General features: G+C 48.3%; 1 protein-coding gene across 4 annotated transcripts; it reads right to left on the reverse strand.

Annotated features, from left to right (window-relative positions):
- Positions 1-98: 98 nt before the first annotated feature.
- Positions 99-16,426, reverse strand: twsg1a (twisted gastrulation BMP signaling modulator 1a). 4 transcript variants are annotated; one of them, XM_023826290.2, is made up of 6 exons: positions 16,396-16,426; positions 15,513-15,664; positions 14,284-14,432; positions 6,296-6,395; positions 2,302-2,607; positions 99-1,594 (listed from the first exon to the last, which is right to left on the reverse strand). In XM_023826290.2, exons 3-6 carry the CDS (start codon positions 14,407-14,409, stop codon positions 1,413-1,415), a joined length of 714 nt encoding a protein of 237 aa, XP_023682058.1. In that variant the 5' UTR covers positions 14,410-14,432; positions 15,513-15,664; positions 16,396-16,426; the 3' UTR covers positions 99-1,412. The 4 variants fall into 4 exon arrangements, with proteins under 4 accessions (XP_023682058.1, XP_023682059.1, XP_023682060.1 ...); XM_023826291.2 differs by lacking the exon at positions 16,396-16,426 and adding an exon at positions 16,254-16,360; XM_023826292.2 differs by lacking the exon at positions 16,396-16,426 and having other exon boundaries at positions 14,284-14,428; positions 15,513-16,228.
- Between the last annotated feature and the right edge of the window lie 640 nt (positions 16,427-17,066).

Below are 17,066 nucleotides of genomic sequence, written 5' to 3' on the forward strand. Positions count from 1 at the left end.
CTTTGTTTCCCCCGGAATTGGTCAGTGTTTAGGCCTTTTTTAAAATTCTGTTGCTATGTCTGTCCTGATAACATGCTGGCACAAAGACTGAAGAAACATTGCATTTTACAATCATTTTATGCTGTGCTGTTAAATATCAACATTTCCACACAAATGCAAATACAGTGACTACCCACAGTATGTCTTTTTATAAAAAAAAAAGGTACAATTTTTCACAAATATTTAAATGACATGACTAAAATGATCCACAGAGCCTCATCTGCTGTTCCTTGTTCTAGTGGTGTTCAGTCTTAAATCCCACATCATCCAATGAACTTCAGATTTACTGTAGTGTGATTTCTGAAGCATGAACACACTGCAGAGGTTTTTCCCACCAATCAAAACAAGAGGGCGTTCCGGCGGCTTCCCCTCGATCCCAGGATGGCGCTTGCCCCTACAGGCCATGCAACAGCGCATTACACAAATGCCCAATTCCTTACACATTCTGCTTAGGGGCTATTGGCAGCAAGCAGAGTGACCATGATGGCGAAGCTGGATTCCTTCAAAGCATTTTTTCAAACAACGAGCCTTTTATGCGTTTCCCAGCACTGGGGGAGCGTCATGAGTCTGTGCAGGGCTTCCCGAAGGCGGGCTGAATAAAATGACAGCATGCGGATAAACGTGCACAGCAGAGCCAGCAGTGCAGCATGGAAGCACAGGCCCCCCAGTTACAGCGCAGCGTGCAGCGTGAGCTCAGCAGCCAGATGGGCTGCTGACGCAGGCGCTCAGGCAGCTGGCTGACCCGCGCTTCACTCCCTCCCTCCCTCGCAGGATCCACCTCTTTGCTGGTCATCACTGTATAAACTAAACCAAATGTTCTTGACATTTAATAGGCATCGTCAGAGCCATGACAGCCAGAGGAAGAAACGCAGTTGGAGCCGTCTAATAACAGCCGGACACTGCTTTTCACTCCAGATTCAAACAAACTCATCTCCAAATGAGCTATGGGATAGGATCACTGTTGCTGGGTCAGGTCACGGCTGTCCTGCACGTGTCATAATTAAAGCCATTAAAACCACATGAAGGCACGCTGAAAGATAAGAAAGAGCTTATGAGGCACCATCAGTCATATGCAAAACAGTTATAGTTAGGAATACCTTTCCATGACATACAATGATAACAGAATCCCTAAAACCACCAAGATCATGTGTGAGTGGATAGTGTAGGAGATGATAAGCAAGATACTGCAGATAAAAACACTTCTCTGGCAGAAACCTATTTTAAAAAAAATCTAAAATTTACAGAAAATGGAAAAAATACAAAAAAGATTTTGCAAGGGCAAATATTTTACATAGTAATATTGAGGCACCTAAAGCTTGTAGTTCTACCTCAGGATATCCCCCCCCCCCCCCCCCAGGAGTCAGGCCCCGCCCTCAGAAGAGGCAGTTCATGCACTTGACGGCCTTGCTGCCATAGTCCAGGCACTCGGGTCCAATGCACTCGCAGCAGGCGTTATGAAACCAGCGATACTTGGAGCCACCCATTGATTCGCAGTATAGTTTGCACTGGCGGATGGACAAGCAGTCGTCGAAGTACACCACCGTGCACAGGTTATCTGTGGTGAAAATTACACGGAAAAAAATGAAATTATTATTTGCACGAGTATGAGCACAGGCACACTGGAGTGCTTCTTTTCCCATACATCATCCTGCTTCCTGAGGAGGTACACAAATCAGCTGACCTGCATCTGAAGAAAACCTTTTAGAAAGAATTCTGTTTAATCAAGACAAAATGTCAGACTGTAGCGTGCTTGATGGCACCATATGCTCTGGCAGGTCTGCTAAATGCATAACCCCCCTGCTTTGTCTCTCTCTGCAGACACAAAAGGCTGGAGAGATCCAAATGGAGCAGGGCAGCATGCTACGCCGGACCTGATCTGAGAGCCGATGCAGAGTGCCTGCTTAGTGACGTGCCTTTCTGCATGGTCTACTTTCAGAAGACTGCAAGCACCCAACAGCCAAAGGGCTTTATGGCATTAACCGTCCATTTAACATCTTCCCAGCAAACCCCTGAAGCAGACACTTGACGATTTGCTGCCCTCAAGTCAGTGACTGCTGCGGAACTTTTGGTCAAACTGTACACTGAAAGTCTACAATTTTCCATCGTGATTAAGTTTTTATTATTATTATTATTATTATTATTATTATTATTATTATTATTCTTTTTTACTGGGCGTGTGTCCTCTCTTTACAGTGGTGTTTGCCAATATATTTTAAGAAGACAAAAGGTTTCTTGTCTGTCTTTCAGAATTACAGCTCCCACCTGCTGGTTCAAGCTGGACTCCTGGCTGGGATGGCCTCGTACCTCGAGTGCTGTCATAGCTAGCGTGAATGCTGTTGCCAGGCAACGAGATGTTTTGGTGCGCGTCGTCGAGCGTTTCGAGGAAGGAGACCAGGTTCTCGTGGTGGGAGAGCTCCTCGGCCACTGGGAAGGAGACCACCATCATATTGATGGGCGTGTCGCCCTCGGTGAGGGCACGGAAGAGCGACGGGATGGGTCTGTGCAGCTCCTCCACGGTGCTCTTGGAGGTGGGCGGAGTGTCGCTGTAGTTCTTTGGGTTGCACATGCCTGTGAAGACAAGGCCAAAGAGGACAAGCTACCGAGGACAGTCCTTGAACAGACACTCGAAGTGCGTCCAGCATGAGCACTTTATACCATTGTGTAAGGGTTAGGCACATTGTGTGTTGATGTTATGGTTCTTTGAAAAGCATATAACAGAAGCCACCTGTGTGTTTCCCACTTCCACTTGTCCGCTCTAAGCGGGCATGAAAGCATCCGTAGCTAATCCACAGTATCTTAGCAGCCCATGTCTGCCACTGGCAATCCTGGATACTCCGATTCTCTCACAGGTTTCCATTCTGCACATGACTTCCTTAATTATTGCCCTTACTGACCTAACTTAACCTTCTGTTTCCACATGCTTCAAAGAACACCACAATAAAATAAGTGCCTCCACAGCAGCTAGGAGCAGAGTTATCCTGGTCTCAGAGGAATACAGAGCAGGAACTGCCAAGTGATGGAAATCTGAGGCCTAACTCAGCGCGGAGATCGGGCGTCAGCGCGGAGATCGGGCATCAGCGCGGAGATCGGGCATCAGCGCGGAGATCGGGCATCAGCGCGGAGATCGGGCATCAGCGCGGAGATCGGGCGGCCGGGCCTTAGTGCGGCCATCAGGCGGCCATCGGGTATCAGTGCAGCCATCGGGCAGCCGGGCATCAGCGTGGAGATCAGGCTTTAGCGCAGAGATCGGGCGGCCGGGCCTTAGTGTGGCCATCAGGCGGCGGTGCCACCTCAGGTGACAATCCAAAGACCAGCAACAGCTCTTAACTGTCAATATCCAAATCCACTGCTATGCAATAGAGCAGGAATAAACCAAGAAACATCTGAAGCCATTTCAGAGAAACCATTCTGACTCGCGGTAATGGGAAAGATAAACAAAGCCATCTGGACAAATTCTTCACCCACAGGGCATGCAGATGGAGGTGCAGCAAAGGCAGCAGTTTCAGACCAAAAGACACATGCAGACTCTCCACCATCCTGCCGCACATCAGCAAGATGCTCACATGACCAGGCACTGCCAGACTCCACCACGCTACCATCACGTTCTTCCAGGGGACCCAAGCGAATTACAGGACAGGCCACGGGAACAGATTTGTTTTACTTAACAGTTCCAGAGGAGCTTCACTGCACCAGAGTCTCAGCTTTGGTGTGACAATCCAAAGTCATAATTAGTTCCTGCAGCAGGCTGGATCCAAAGCAGCAAAACAACGACCCCTGCTAACCAGTGGCCTTCTGACAGCTGGGCTGGCTGAGCAACGCACCTCATGTTCTTCCTTCTTCCAGCACTCAGCATTTGCACCCAGACCACACTCCCGTCATTTTCAGCAACAGCACTAAATCCGCTTAAAAAAATCCCACCTTCTTGGAATGGGGCTTTAGTCACCAACCCACAACTGAACAGGAGCGGTCCGGCCCACGGAGCGGTCCGGCCCACGGAGCGGTCCGTAGGTCAGCCAAATACAGAGTGAGAGCCTCGGTGTTATAAATAATGAGCAGCTGAAATGTGCCCTTATGCCCCTCACAGCCTGTCAGACGGGTTCCTGTCAGAGCAGACTCTACAAACTCGATGGCCGTAATCCTACACCATTACTCCCGTTATGAGATAAGTGGCACTCTCAAAATGGTTATGTTGCAGGTCTCTCATACTTGGGGGGGGGGGGGGGGCACCTTTTGCAAAGGGACTCCATAACAGGTATTTGAGGACATTGCGAGTCTTTGAGCATTTAGAAGTCAAGCATCACTGCTAGGACTAGTTCTTAGGACATGGAGGCAGGTGCCACAGCTAATCCTGCCCCATCAGTCATTCCTTTCTCTTCCCTGAAGGTCTGCAGGCTTCCTGCTCTGCGCATTCATACTCAGGCCTCCAGGCGGGGCCCCTCCCCCACCCCCCAGGTAGGACCCCACTGGCCTGCTTCCCCTTCCCACGCACAGTGCAGCCCCTTCTCAGCACGATCCCATCTGCCTCCCCCCCCCCCCCCCTTTGCGAAACACTTATATGCTCCCCAACTCCCGGAATTCCGAGAATTCCTCTTGTAGAGTTCCTCCAGCTCCACCGTCTGCAGACACGCTGGCACAGACGAGGGAGGAGAGGCTGGGAAAATGTTCCCCGTGTGTGCCTGATGCTGCCGACCTCATCTGTTTGATTTCGGGGAAGTCTGTCCTAACGAGAACCACACTGCAAGTCAAATTATACCCGTGTTCACTGTGGAGCAATTTAGCCTCCATGCAGTTCAAGTTACGAGCTTCAGAAGTGGCTCTATGTATTCGAAACATTTCAAGTGAAAGTGCGGCATCAACATCCCCAACATGGCGTTCACAGACATACATCGTTATGGACAACACAATCTGATCAGATCAAATACGACCTCCATTACATTTGCCTAGTCAAAAGAGACCACAATCTGTATTTCATCCCTTTCATTACACATTACTTTTCTGTACAGGGTCTACATGTACTTCACAGGAATTTAAAGATTAAATGTTTTGGGATTTTTAAAAATGGGTTTTTTAGTTTAAGGTCCCAATAAAAATGTAAAAACATTTCAAATTCAAAATGGTTGAAATTCTCAGACAGTCTCTCAGCTACAATCCGCAAAGATGCAGCAGCACTTTGCTGGTTTTCGCCGTACTGCTACGTGGCTTCATGGGACTGCAGGCACACTGGGCGTGTCCAACTTCCCAGCACTGCGGTGTCCTTACCACTTACCAATATAAAATAAAGGGCAGAGCTGAATGCGAGTGATACGAGAGGGGTCTGGAAGTTAACAAGCAGACCACAGACCACATAAGAAGGCACGTGAGGTGGGGGCCAACCGCATGGGTGGGGGCGTCTCACGCACGCCGCACAGAGCAAGCGGCCTGACATGGTTACCTCTGGGGGGTAAAAAGGGAATGGATAAGCAGTATTTTTAAGCAAAAATTTGGCACAAAACCTAATTTCAGCGCTAAAACAACCTGTTAAGGATTTTTGCCAATTGCTGTCGAGTGGCCAGAGGGGATGAGCTAATTATAGACAGGAGATAATTGTGATAAAGGTCGTGCGGGAGATGACGCCTGTGAGCTCCGTGCTGAAAGAAGCCAAGAAGTAGGGTGGCACGAAATCGCACTGCCATCATACTGCATGTCTGCAATAATCACCAGGACTTCAGATAACACTGGTCCAGATGCAGGCTTTTTGTTCCATGCGGACGTGTATTTACACGCACGGCTTGGTAAACAGATAGTAGTGCGGCTACAATATTAACAATACGTGTGCCTGAAAGTTATGGCCCTGTATATATTCAGCTTATCCTTGTGTTTAATAAACGTATCAGACTTTAAACTGCAGAAAGTAGCGCCACATCACCGACGTCTTTTTACCTCGTTTATCCAAAATATCTCCTCTTTTAACAGAGTATGTGGCATGCTCCACTAACCGAATTTAATAAACACAAGGATACACCAAATTTATAGACATTATTTACTGGGGTTACAATACGCCTCTCATTAATGTTTTAGGCGTAACCCTTACCAAATTGTGGGCATTAGTAAACATCCATATAGCACCAAAATGCTGGCATCCGGAGAAATGTTTACGCCCGTCACCTGAAGTCCTGGTGATTATTGCACATGTGCTATATAATCATGACGCGATATTGTGCAGCTATACTAACAAGTAATAGTGTATGACAGGATGATGATGATGAAGGTCACTCACCCACGCAGTCGCAGCACTCCTCCCATAGGCTGCCCAGACACAGCATGCACTCCTTGCAGCAGGAACAGTTCCCATCCAGCGGCCGGCACTGGCACAGCTCCTGGAGGAGGTGCAGGGGCATGGGAGTCAGATGAGGAGGTGTGGCCCAGGGGGTGTGCCCATTCCAGCCCTTTTCTGCTCACACATGCAGGCTGAATGAGTCAACACAAGCAGACACTCGCACTGCAAGCATACCAGGTCGTGCCAAGATGCATCTAGACAGAAAAACACCTGTCATGACTCATACACAGGCTTGCAAAACAGGAAATGTGTCACCCACATCTTGTGCGTGTTCAAAAAGTCCAGATAAAGGATATTTGTGCGTGGCTCACATGCACTGGTAGGAGAAGGAGCACACAGTGGGAAACGAGTAAGGCTCAGCATAGAGAGATAATTACAGGGACAGCAGCAAAGTGCTGAGGGGACTGAGGCGAGTGCGTCTGCTTCAGTGATACCGCACTCAGGGTGAGTGTCTGTCTGTCCGTCTTCTATTTTGTTTGGTTATCTATGGTTAAGGTTAAGGCTGGGTAGTGGTTAAGGTTGTCACTGTTGGGATTAGGGATTGTTCCCCATAGAAATGAATGGAGAGTCCCCAGAAATTTATGAATACAGACATGTGTGTGTTTGTGTGTATGTGAGAAAGAGAGGGGGGGGGTCAACTTCCAGATGTTGGGGGGGGGGGGGTGCAACGCAGCTGTACAGGACAGGAAACTGAGCCTTCGGACTGTTTGCAGCAGTCCCAGGACACTAGTGTGGGCGGCGGCGGTCATGACACTCAGCCTGACCCTGGAACAGCTGCATGAGTCACCGGGACCTAAGGCAGAACCGCGCAGGACCCTTGCACACCGGCCGGAGACCTGAGGCAGAACCGCGCAGGGCCCGCACACACCAGCCGGAGACCTGAGGCAGAACCATGCAGGGCCAGCGCACACTGGGCAGGGACCTGAGGCAGAACCACGCAGGACCCACACAAACATATGGGGCTGCTCTAGACCCCATCTGCTGCATGTTATTCGTTTGAATGAATACAATGTGGAATGACAGAAAATAAAAGGACGGAGGAAGACTGTTAGGAATCACAGTAAGAGCAGGAGGCAACAAGGCTATACACAGCCAGCAGGGGGCAGTGAGCCACACACCTCGCCAGTATCATGTAAGAGATCATCCCCATCTTTCTGGCAAACCTGCTGACACTTAGAGCCATGGAAATCCATTAAGTCAGGATGGCGGGGGGTGGGGGGCTCAGCACCAAGCGAGGTTGACCCTGTCAGCCACACAGAGAGAGGAGTCTGGCGCATGCACACATACGCGCAACCATAAACATCTCTGCTGAGATAGAGAGTTATTCTGAGCTGTTTACACTCAGGATGAAGACATTTTAGAAAAACATTACGAAGCTGGAGGCCTGGAGGACTGTTCTGCCTGTAAGAAGCTGGCTGGAGGCCTGGAGGACTGTTCTGCCTGTAAGAAGCTGGCTGGAGGCCTGGAGGACTGTTCTGCCTGTAAGAAGCTGGCTGGAGGCCTGGAGGACTGTTCTGCCTGTAAGAAGCTGGCTGGAGGCCTGGAGGACTGTTCTGCCTGTAAGAAGCTGGCTGGAGGCCTGGAGGACTGTTCTGCCTGTAAGAAGCTGGCTGGAGGCCTGGAGGACTGTTCTGCCTGTAAGAAGCTGGCTGGAGGCCTGGAGGACTGTTCTGCCTGTAAGAAGCTGGCTGGAGGCCTGGAGGACTGTTCTGCCTGTAAGAAGCTGGCTGGAGGCCTGGAGGACTGTTCTGCCTGTAAGAAGCTGGCTGGAGGCCTGGAGGACTGTTCTGCCTGTAAGAAGCTGGAGGCCTGGAGGACTGTTCTGCCTGTAAGAAGCTGGAGGCCTGGAGGACTGTTCTGCCTGTAAGAAGCTGGCTGGAGGCCTGGAGGACTGTTCTGCCTGTAAGAAGCTGGCTGGAGGCCTGGAGGACTGTTCTGCCTGTAAGAAGCTGGAGGCCTGGAGGACTGTTCTGCCTGTAAGAAGCTGGCTGGAGGCCTGGAGGACTGTTCTGCCTGTAAGAAGCTGGAGGCCTGGAGGACTGTTCTGCCTGTAAGAAGCTGGAGGCCTGGAGGACTTTCTACCTCTCTGGTAAATTCCTGTCATTTCACGTTGATAGAAGAACCAAGTAGGGAACAAACGTCTGTGTCACCTGTCCTAAAACCACACAAGACAACTTGTTTCCACAGTATACAACATACATCAAAATCATATTCATTGGGATGATGAGAACCAGCAGGAAAATCCCCACCCTTTTATCCAAGACGACGTGCCCGTGTCAGTGAGGTCAGCCTGTGACTGAAGAGAGCAGCATTGTGGAGATTCCCAGCACCAGAATTAGAACTCAGCAGAACAGAGGAGAATGTGAGGATGTGATCTGCTTGTATGACCAAAAAGCTGCACCACATGTGCAGCTTTGGGTTCCAAGGGGGGGTGAGGAACTGGTCGTAGGATAAACTGAGAACGCACTCCTTCTGATAACGAGGCGATTCCTCCAGAAAGTTACTATAAGAGTCAGGAAAGTAATTCAATTGAAACATACATGCAGCCAGCAGAGGGGTACAAAGACAGCCCTTGGGTTCAGACCTGATTCGGAGCCTGCGAAGGGGCACAAACAGGCCGCTTCTAATGCAAGAAGCTGCCGCTGTCACCGAGCTGCATGGCACAGCCTGCTGCGACGGAGAACCACGAGTGCTGGCATCATATGCAGAGGAAAATATGATCATGCAGCACGGGGCCCACAGAGTTAGAAAGGCTCACATTTTCCTTGCCCACACGCAGCTTCAAAACACTCCTTAAGACTGCAAAAATGCTCTTTCGTAAGACAAAAAACAAAATCCCCTTCAGAGCGACCATCTTGGGAGGTGTCCTCCAGTGGTAGGGCACCTCTGCCCCATATGCCAGACCTCAAAAGACAGAAGACAAAGAAAAACACAGATGTACATGTGCAAGCATTCCATGACCAGAGGGGAATAAAAAAATCCACATGAAGCATGACACGCAGGAGGCAGTACTGGCCCTCGCTGTCCTGACAACTTGCTGCGCAGCCAATACAAAGAATTTGTCTGCATTCCACATAAATCTAAACCCCCACCAGCACCAACACCACCACACTGCTGCCCCAGGGACATTTTTCACCCGAAGGACAAAGCTGCAAATCTTGGCCTGCAGCCAACTGAGTACAAACCTAAAACCAACACAGACTCGACTCTTCAAAAACAGACACCGGATTGGTCCCAGCTGGCGAGGCCTTTGAAGTACCCGCACCTCCACCCTGCCATGCTGCCTTTCTGCACGGGGCGACCATGTGACGATCACATGACACTGCAGGTCTGTGAAGGCCAATACATTGCACATGAAGGAATTCACCCACCTGGATCACAATCTGCACACGGTCAGACCCCTCAAAGGACCTGCATGTTTACATATAAAACATGCCGATTGCATTGGCATGTAAGTGCACTGTGAATTCACATTTCCAGTGCTTACTCCTTTTGCGGACTGTGCAGCCTCAGGACGCTGGTGCCACTCACAGGTAGCAGAAAGCCGATAGCAGAGCCCCACCATACTGGGCACTGCCGCAAGCTCTGTCACACTGCACAGGCATGATGTGTCGGTCTGGGGTGCTGCAGTGTGACTTTGAACTGCATCTCCAAGCCCACAGATACATGATCACATCCCACAGATCACTGCTTCAACAAATACGTGAAGGCCACTGTTACTGGCACAAACAGCAACACAGTCCATGTAATGAAAATGGAAGATTCTCCTCCCTGCTTTCCTACTTGGTATATTAGGTCAGGTCAGGTTGGGAAGCAGCACGTTGCCGCTCCCACCACACAGCGAAACTCCTCGGGATCCCGGCTGGCAGCTCCCCAGGCAGACACACAGTCCAGTCCCACCCTCCGGAAATGGCCGTCCATCTGTCGCAGCCAGGTGTTATGTGGGCATCCCATTGACCTGGTCCAGCCGCTTGGGTCCTCAGTAATGAGGAACCTGCGAGCCGGATCACCCTCAGAGAAAAGTGCCACATGGCCATAGTGCCGTAACTGACGCTCCTTTACAATGCAGGTAATGTGTCTCATTCGGGACTCCTCTAACAACTGCTCGTTCAACACAAAGTCAAACCAGCGGTACCCAAGGATTCTCTGAAGAGACACAGTACCAAAGGAGTCCAGTCTTCGTCTCAGGTCACTGGATAGCGTTCATGTCTCACAGCCATATAGCAAGACAGGGAGCACCAGGACTCTAAAGACTTGGACTTTCCTCCTCTTGCAAAGATATCAGGAGCGCCACACACCCCTTTCCGGTGACCTCATGACCCCCCCATGCTCTCCCAATCCATCTGCTGACTTCATAGGAAGAGTCACCAGAGACATGAATGTCGTTGCAGAGGTAGGTAAATCTCTCGACAAGGTCGACATTCTCCCCACAGATAGACACACTACTGATGGCTGTGCCCAAGAAGTCATTGAATGCCTGGATCTTGGTCTTTATCCAGGACACTCATACTCCTTGCTCAGTCTCTCGAGGGCCCCGATCAGAGCCTCCGTTGACTCCGCTAAGATCACAGCATCGTCTGCAAAGTCAAGATCAATAAATCTTTCTTCACCAACGGATGCCCCACAGCTGCTGGACCCCACAACCCTGCCCAAAACCTAGTCCATAAAAGCATTGAACAGAGTAGGACCAAGAACACACCCCTGGCGAACCCCAGAATCAACGGGGAAGAATGCACACGTTCTCCCTCCACTCCGCACAGCACTCACAGTACCAGAGTACAGGCCGTCTATGATGTCCAGCAACCTCAGGGGGATCCCGCGAAGTCTCAGGATGTCCCACAGGGTAACTCGATTAACTGAGTTAACCACTTTACAAAAATCGACAAAGACTGCAAAGAACCTTTGCTGATATTCGCGCTTGCGCTCGATGAGAACCCTCAGTTCATCCTTTCCTTTCCAGGTAGGGACCACAAGTCCCGTTTTCCAGTCAGTTGGGATTATGCCCTAATGGAAGCAAGGATTACCTGCAATTCCAGGAGGACAGCCTTACCACCAGCCTGGAGAAGTTCACCCTGGATACCACAGATCCCTGCGGCCTTCCCTACCTACAGCTGATTCACCACCCGTGCAATCTCAGTGAGATTGGGTGGTTCACAGCTAATCGGAGGGTCAGCTTTGAGAACTGTAGACCCAGAGATGTCCAACGTCCTTGCTGGAGGATCAGCTTTAAACTGCTCAAAGGAGCCAACCCAGAGGGTCACAACTGCAGTGTCATCTGTAAGGACCATCCCATCACTCGCCCTGACTGCAAGTCTCTGAGGAACAGATTCAGATGTGTGTAATGCTTCGATTCCACTGTCAGCAGGACGTGGGTCACTACACCACAGATGATGTGTCACCTGCTCACAGATTTGTCTAACAAACACCTCCTTATCTGCCCTCAGAGCCCTCACAGCCATCTTTCTCAGTTCCCGGTACAGACTGGAGTTGCCACAAAGTTGTGTGCTGCAACTCCTCTCAATAATATCCAGGGTCTCCTGCAAGATGAAACACCTCCTTCTGGGAACACTGGCAACACCAACACAACCCTCAGCAACCTTCAGGGTCTTATCACCGAAGGTCTCCCACATCACATTAGAGTAAGCAGTTGCACCCAAGTCTGCAAGTTCTTCACACAAACTGTGTGCAAACTCATCAGAAACAGCTTGATCTTGGAGTCTTGCTAAGTCCAGCCTCATTCTCCTAGTAGGTGGTGGCATACTGGATCTAAGCTGAATCTTCAGAGTTGCAACAACAAATCTGTGTCCAGAATTCACAAACTGGGCACTTCTGTAGACCCTGCAGTTCTGCAGCAGCCTCCAGCGTCTGCCCACGAGGATGTGATCGATCTCCTTTGCTGCACCACCAGTATTGGAGTACCAAGTCCAATGATGCGGCTCAGGGCGTTGGAACCAGGATCCAGTGACCCACAGCCCCTGACCTTTCACAAAGTCAAAGAACATGGAGCCACTCTCACCCTGGTCTGCAGACCCATGGGGACCAACACAATCCTCGTAGCCAGCTCTGTCAGTGCCAGTGTATATTAGTAGAAAAAACTTACAGCTAGAACAATTACAATTGTTCAAGACAGAATTAATGAACTAAAAACAAATACACAGCCAAGTACCCATACAAGTAGGACATACCCATCCAGCAATCTGCCAGTTGTAAGAGGGGTATATGGCACTCTTACAAGGTGGATGGGTAAGAGGGATATATGACGCTCTTGGAGGGTGGAGTAGTAAGAAGGGTATATGGCACTGTTGAAGGGTGGAGGGGTAAGAAGGGTATATGGCACTCTTGAAGGGTGGAGGGGTAAGAGGGGTATATGGCACTCTTGAAGGGTGGAGGGGTAAGAGGGGTATATGGCGCTCTTGGAAGGTGGAGGGGTAAGAGGGGTATATGGCTCTCTTGGAGGGTGAAGGGGTAAGAGGGGTATATGGCGCTCTTGGAGGGTTGGAGGGGGATCGCCATGAGGAGATTTAAAATGAAAAATACACAGTTACACAAATCACTTAGTCATTTCCCAAGGCAGGATTTGGGTGTGGGAAAGGGCATTTTGGCTATGGGATATAAACTAATTGCATCATAGGCCAGGATAAAACTAGAAATCAACTCGCACATTCCATGGGACCAAAGCAATACAAGTGAAAACTGGGGAGGATATATCCATGTTTCCCCTGCCACACTTTTGTTGCATTGCCCACTGCACTGGTAAGCAAAGAATCATGACAGCTATGTCATGACAGTCAGCCAATGCTGAAGACAAGCCTGCAGTGACTGCTGACAAAGAAATGTGCAACAAAACATTTTATGCCATATAAAATTTCCTATGGTGAATATATACACACTACAGCGATTTCAATATTTTGGCAGCAGATGGCATGGTGGGTAATCCAGAGGGTTGCAGGTTCAAGTTCTGGGGGCCTCAAGCTTGGACAATGGTAGAAAATCCAGCAGATACAAATGGACAAAACAAGTGCACTAATTTGAAGGGTTACTGCTGTTTGGAGGACAGGCTAAATGGCATAAGACCCATTAGCATCCTGCAGGGGGGCTTTAGGGCTTGAGAAAGGGAGGGCAAGTTGTCTCCCACCTCCCACGGGCTGTGGGAGCCACCAATGGTCTTTATTCAGCAGAAGATAAGAGCAGTGAGAGCCCCAACTAAGGTCATGCGAGGTCATAAGAAAGGGACAAAAGCTCATGGCATTTTTATCAAAATAAGAGACCTCACATACAGTTCATCTATAGCCAGAGCAATTCAAAATTTAAAGTAATGTTTCAAAATACGCAATGATAAATAGTTAAGTTATTTAGTGTGACCATTTATTCTGTCACATTTCAAACGACAGCCTTTTCACCTGTGCACACATCTGGATTTATTCCCTAAACGGTACATCACCGGGTCCCACTTTCAGCCTGATTCTGCAGTATCTCCTGCGGGTATCTGTACACCTTTCTGTCCAGCAGAACCGGTGACTTTCTGACCCAGCGTGTAACTAGAGACAGTCGCCTTGCTACGCGCCTCCTTTGTTTTCTCTCGGAATCGACACACATTTATTTCTTCGCAGATCTTAACTATTATGTTCCTTTGCGGACAGTCCGGAAACAAAACCTACGTGAAAAGCAACTCCTTCAGAAGAAATCCCAAAACATTTTCCAAACAGGATTAATTTGCACTATAGTGCAGAAACAGATTTAAAATGAGACATGTCGGAACAGGCGGCTAAGATAGAAAAAGCACACAGCAAGCAGCTAAGTCGATAGCCGTAACGTGCTCCTGTGGGACAGCGGTGTGCGCCTGCCCTATAATTAACTTTATTAAAAATATTTTCTCATTGAAAGATCAGCAGACAGCAGTGATGGCCGAGGGCCGAGGGCGGGCTCACCTGGATGAGGCACTTGCTCACATCGCTTGCACACAGCGCTTTGTTGCAGGAGGTGACCAGTGACAATCCCGACAGCAGGCAGAGGAGCGCAGCTAAAGCTGGAAGCAGCACGGAGCCGGGCCTCATTCCGGTGCAATCGGACAACCTGGCTGAAGCGGGACAGCCGTGTAAACCGGGGAAGCACAAAGCATTGGCACACAACAGCCCGGCGTGAAGATGGAGGTCCGCACAAAAGTCCCACTGATATTAGCTAGCTATTATATTGTAGTGCATCGTCTCCAACAGTCAGTCCAAAGAGAGACTTCCGGGCAGTATTTAATTAACAATATACTGTGACATATATTGTGGCATTCCTGGTTTTCCTGGGGAAAGGCTGGAAATCTGTCAGAAACAAGCATACTGACAGGACTGGATGCAGCCCTAAAACCACCAGCAGAAATAAGATTTTTCTTCAATCAGAAGTTAATCATGAAGCATGACATGTGGTTAGCATAGCAATAAAGGCAAATAAATTACTTAACACACATGCTGAAATGCCAAGACCACTAGACTGCACCGCAGAGCCAGAACATTCGCTCGCCTCGGGCATCCCCCCACTTACCAGCCTTATATTTAACCAATTATACCTGCATCATTTCCCTCCCATGCCAGCATCCTTACCTACTACACAGCGTATATCCAAGTATCTTTGGCAATTAAAGAAAATATTTCAAAAGAGCAAATAATAATATCATAGTAATCAGTTTATTCTCCCGAACTTTCACCAAAATAGACTTAAGTCGTTTACTTGTCCTTCATCTTTACCTAACGTGTAACCTCCGTATTCAAACGACAATCTATGTAATCCTTTCAGAGAGTATTTGTTGCGCTGTAATGCAGGTTTCAAAGATCTGTAAAATGGCAGGACAGTGTTTTAATTATAGTCACACACTCTTCTTTTTTGGGCATTTGTGATACAACTCCAGCCAACGGAAATATTTTCGATTCACTTTTATCACGCATACTGCGCTGAGAACACAAAACCTAAATAAATACGTATCATGCTTTAACATTTCCATCCGTTTCCTCAAACAACTATTCTGGGACGGGACGAAGGGAGAACAGATTACCATCACGTTTTTGCAACGTAGAATCAGAGCCAGAGCAGCACTGTTTAAAATTACTTTTTAGGGGAGGCACGGAAAACTTGAACAGAGACGTGTTTAGAAAAACTCTTTGGTTGCACTTACCTTGACAAGGTAGGCTATGGTGTCGATCTTTAAGCAATGGTTACTTTGTATGCTCTTCCCCTGCAGCTTCTCAAAATGAAATCATAGCGATATTCTGTCCCGATGGCGTGAGTTTCTCCTCAACACAAAGCGAGAGTGAGGCAGTGGGGCGCCTTAAAGACATACAGACCATTTTCAGCGGCAGGAGAGCCGGGGAGAGCCAGCGCTCCAGGTGAGAAGCCGTGGATAATGGTAGCAGATACAGGGGGAGGGGATGGATACGTGCTGCCTCATACGACGCTTCAATACCACCGCGCTATGCGCCGGCCTTTCTTAATGTCTCAATCCATGACCCATTCTTTTTTGGTGTGTAAAATGAATGCTTCACTTAGGCACTTGCAGTTGACGTTCACGCACACATTCTTTACACTAAGAAATTGGCAGTTATCATTGTCAGGCATGCAACTGTATAAGCAAGAAACGCGCCCATATGCGGTACGAGTATAAACCGATCGTCTCCTCTTTGATCTCGCTGACACGCTGAAAGTTAAAATAGTTCATCTGGCAGCAGAAACTAACCACAGCATATTTATACTTTTATCGTGCTATTGGCGCCCGGGGCCATGCAACGCCCTGTTAAAGACCCTTTGTGCGGATACTTTTATCAGATTTATGGTAATCAGGCACCGGTAGTGCTCCTTTGGTGTGAAAAAGGCACGGAAAGGATCCAAACATTTCCGACGATTACACTCAAATCCACACCTTTTTTTGTGTACGTGAATCAAGTAAACGGGATGAAACTTTTGAAGTTTAAATGTCTTCTCAAGCGATTGCATTCCAAAACACAACAAGAAAGCACTTTCCGTTTTAGTGCGCCCCTTTTAATGTGTGAAACAATACTTACAGCGAGTACCGAACAGTTTGGCACGACTCATAGGGTGTTGCGTAATTGTACGGAATTCAGTGATGTAGAAGAAGAAGAAGCAGCTTTATTTGTCATTGCATAAAATACATGGTATCAAAATGTAACGAAATGTAGAGTTGCTACTCTTGGTCAGTGCTTCAAAACTAATATAGTTGAAAATTAACTAGTATGTATAAAAAAAGGCCTAATTCAATAAATAAATCCACGAAATACAACCAGCTAATGCTCCGTGTAATGAAAAATACTGATCGATGGGTAAAACGTAATTAGTCAGTGACGGCAAGTGTGCCTGATTTCTTGGTGACTGAGTGAAGCTTATCTTTAACAATATAACGTTTCCAGTGGATGGTGATTTCGTTAAGGTTTTTCAACCAGCAAGACCGCGGCTCAGCATAGCGCTTGTTTTGCTTAACGGTAATTGCCTAACTGTTGGGTTGTTGAAAACTTCCTTTTGTGAAAACAGACCTGCTTAACTATAGAGTCGTATCTCTGACTTACTCATGTTCTTATAGTGTTAGTAAAAGGTCATTGACGTTAACTATTAGTCCATGGGGACAGAATTCGAACTGCCTTATAGAAACACTTGGACATTAATATAGTGTAAGCCATTATATAATTATTAGTTGTATAGTATAACTTGTGCATATCAT

This window comes from Paramormyrops kingsleyae, chromosome 4 (genome assembly GCF_048594095.1).
Source record: "Paramormyrops kingsleyae isolate MSU_618 chromosome 4, PKINGS_0.4, whole genome shotgun sequence".
NCBI classification, from domain to species: Eukaryota; Metazoa; Chordata; class Actinopteri; order Osteoglossiformes; family Mormyridae; genus Paramormyrops; species Paramormyrops kingsleyae.

Bases quoted from the DNA above. Each gene is read 5' to 3' on its own strand.
- twsg1a (XM_023826290.2), bottom strand. From the start codon at position 14,409: ATGAGGCCCGGCTCCGTGCTGCTTCCAGCTTTAGCTGCGCTCCTCTGC. The intron at 6,396-14,283 runs GTGAGCCCGCCC...CACCTCCTCCAG, and splicing joins TGAGCAAGTGCCTCATCCAG to GAGCTGTGCCAGTGCCGGCC. The intron at 1,595-2,301 runs GTGGGAGCTGTA...TTTTCACCACAG, and splicing joins AGTCCAGCTTGAACCAGCAG to ATAACCTGTGCACGGTGGTG.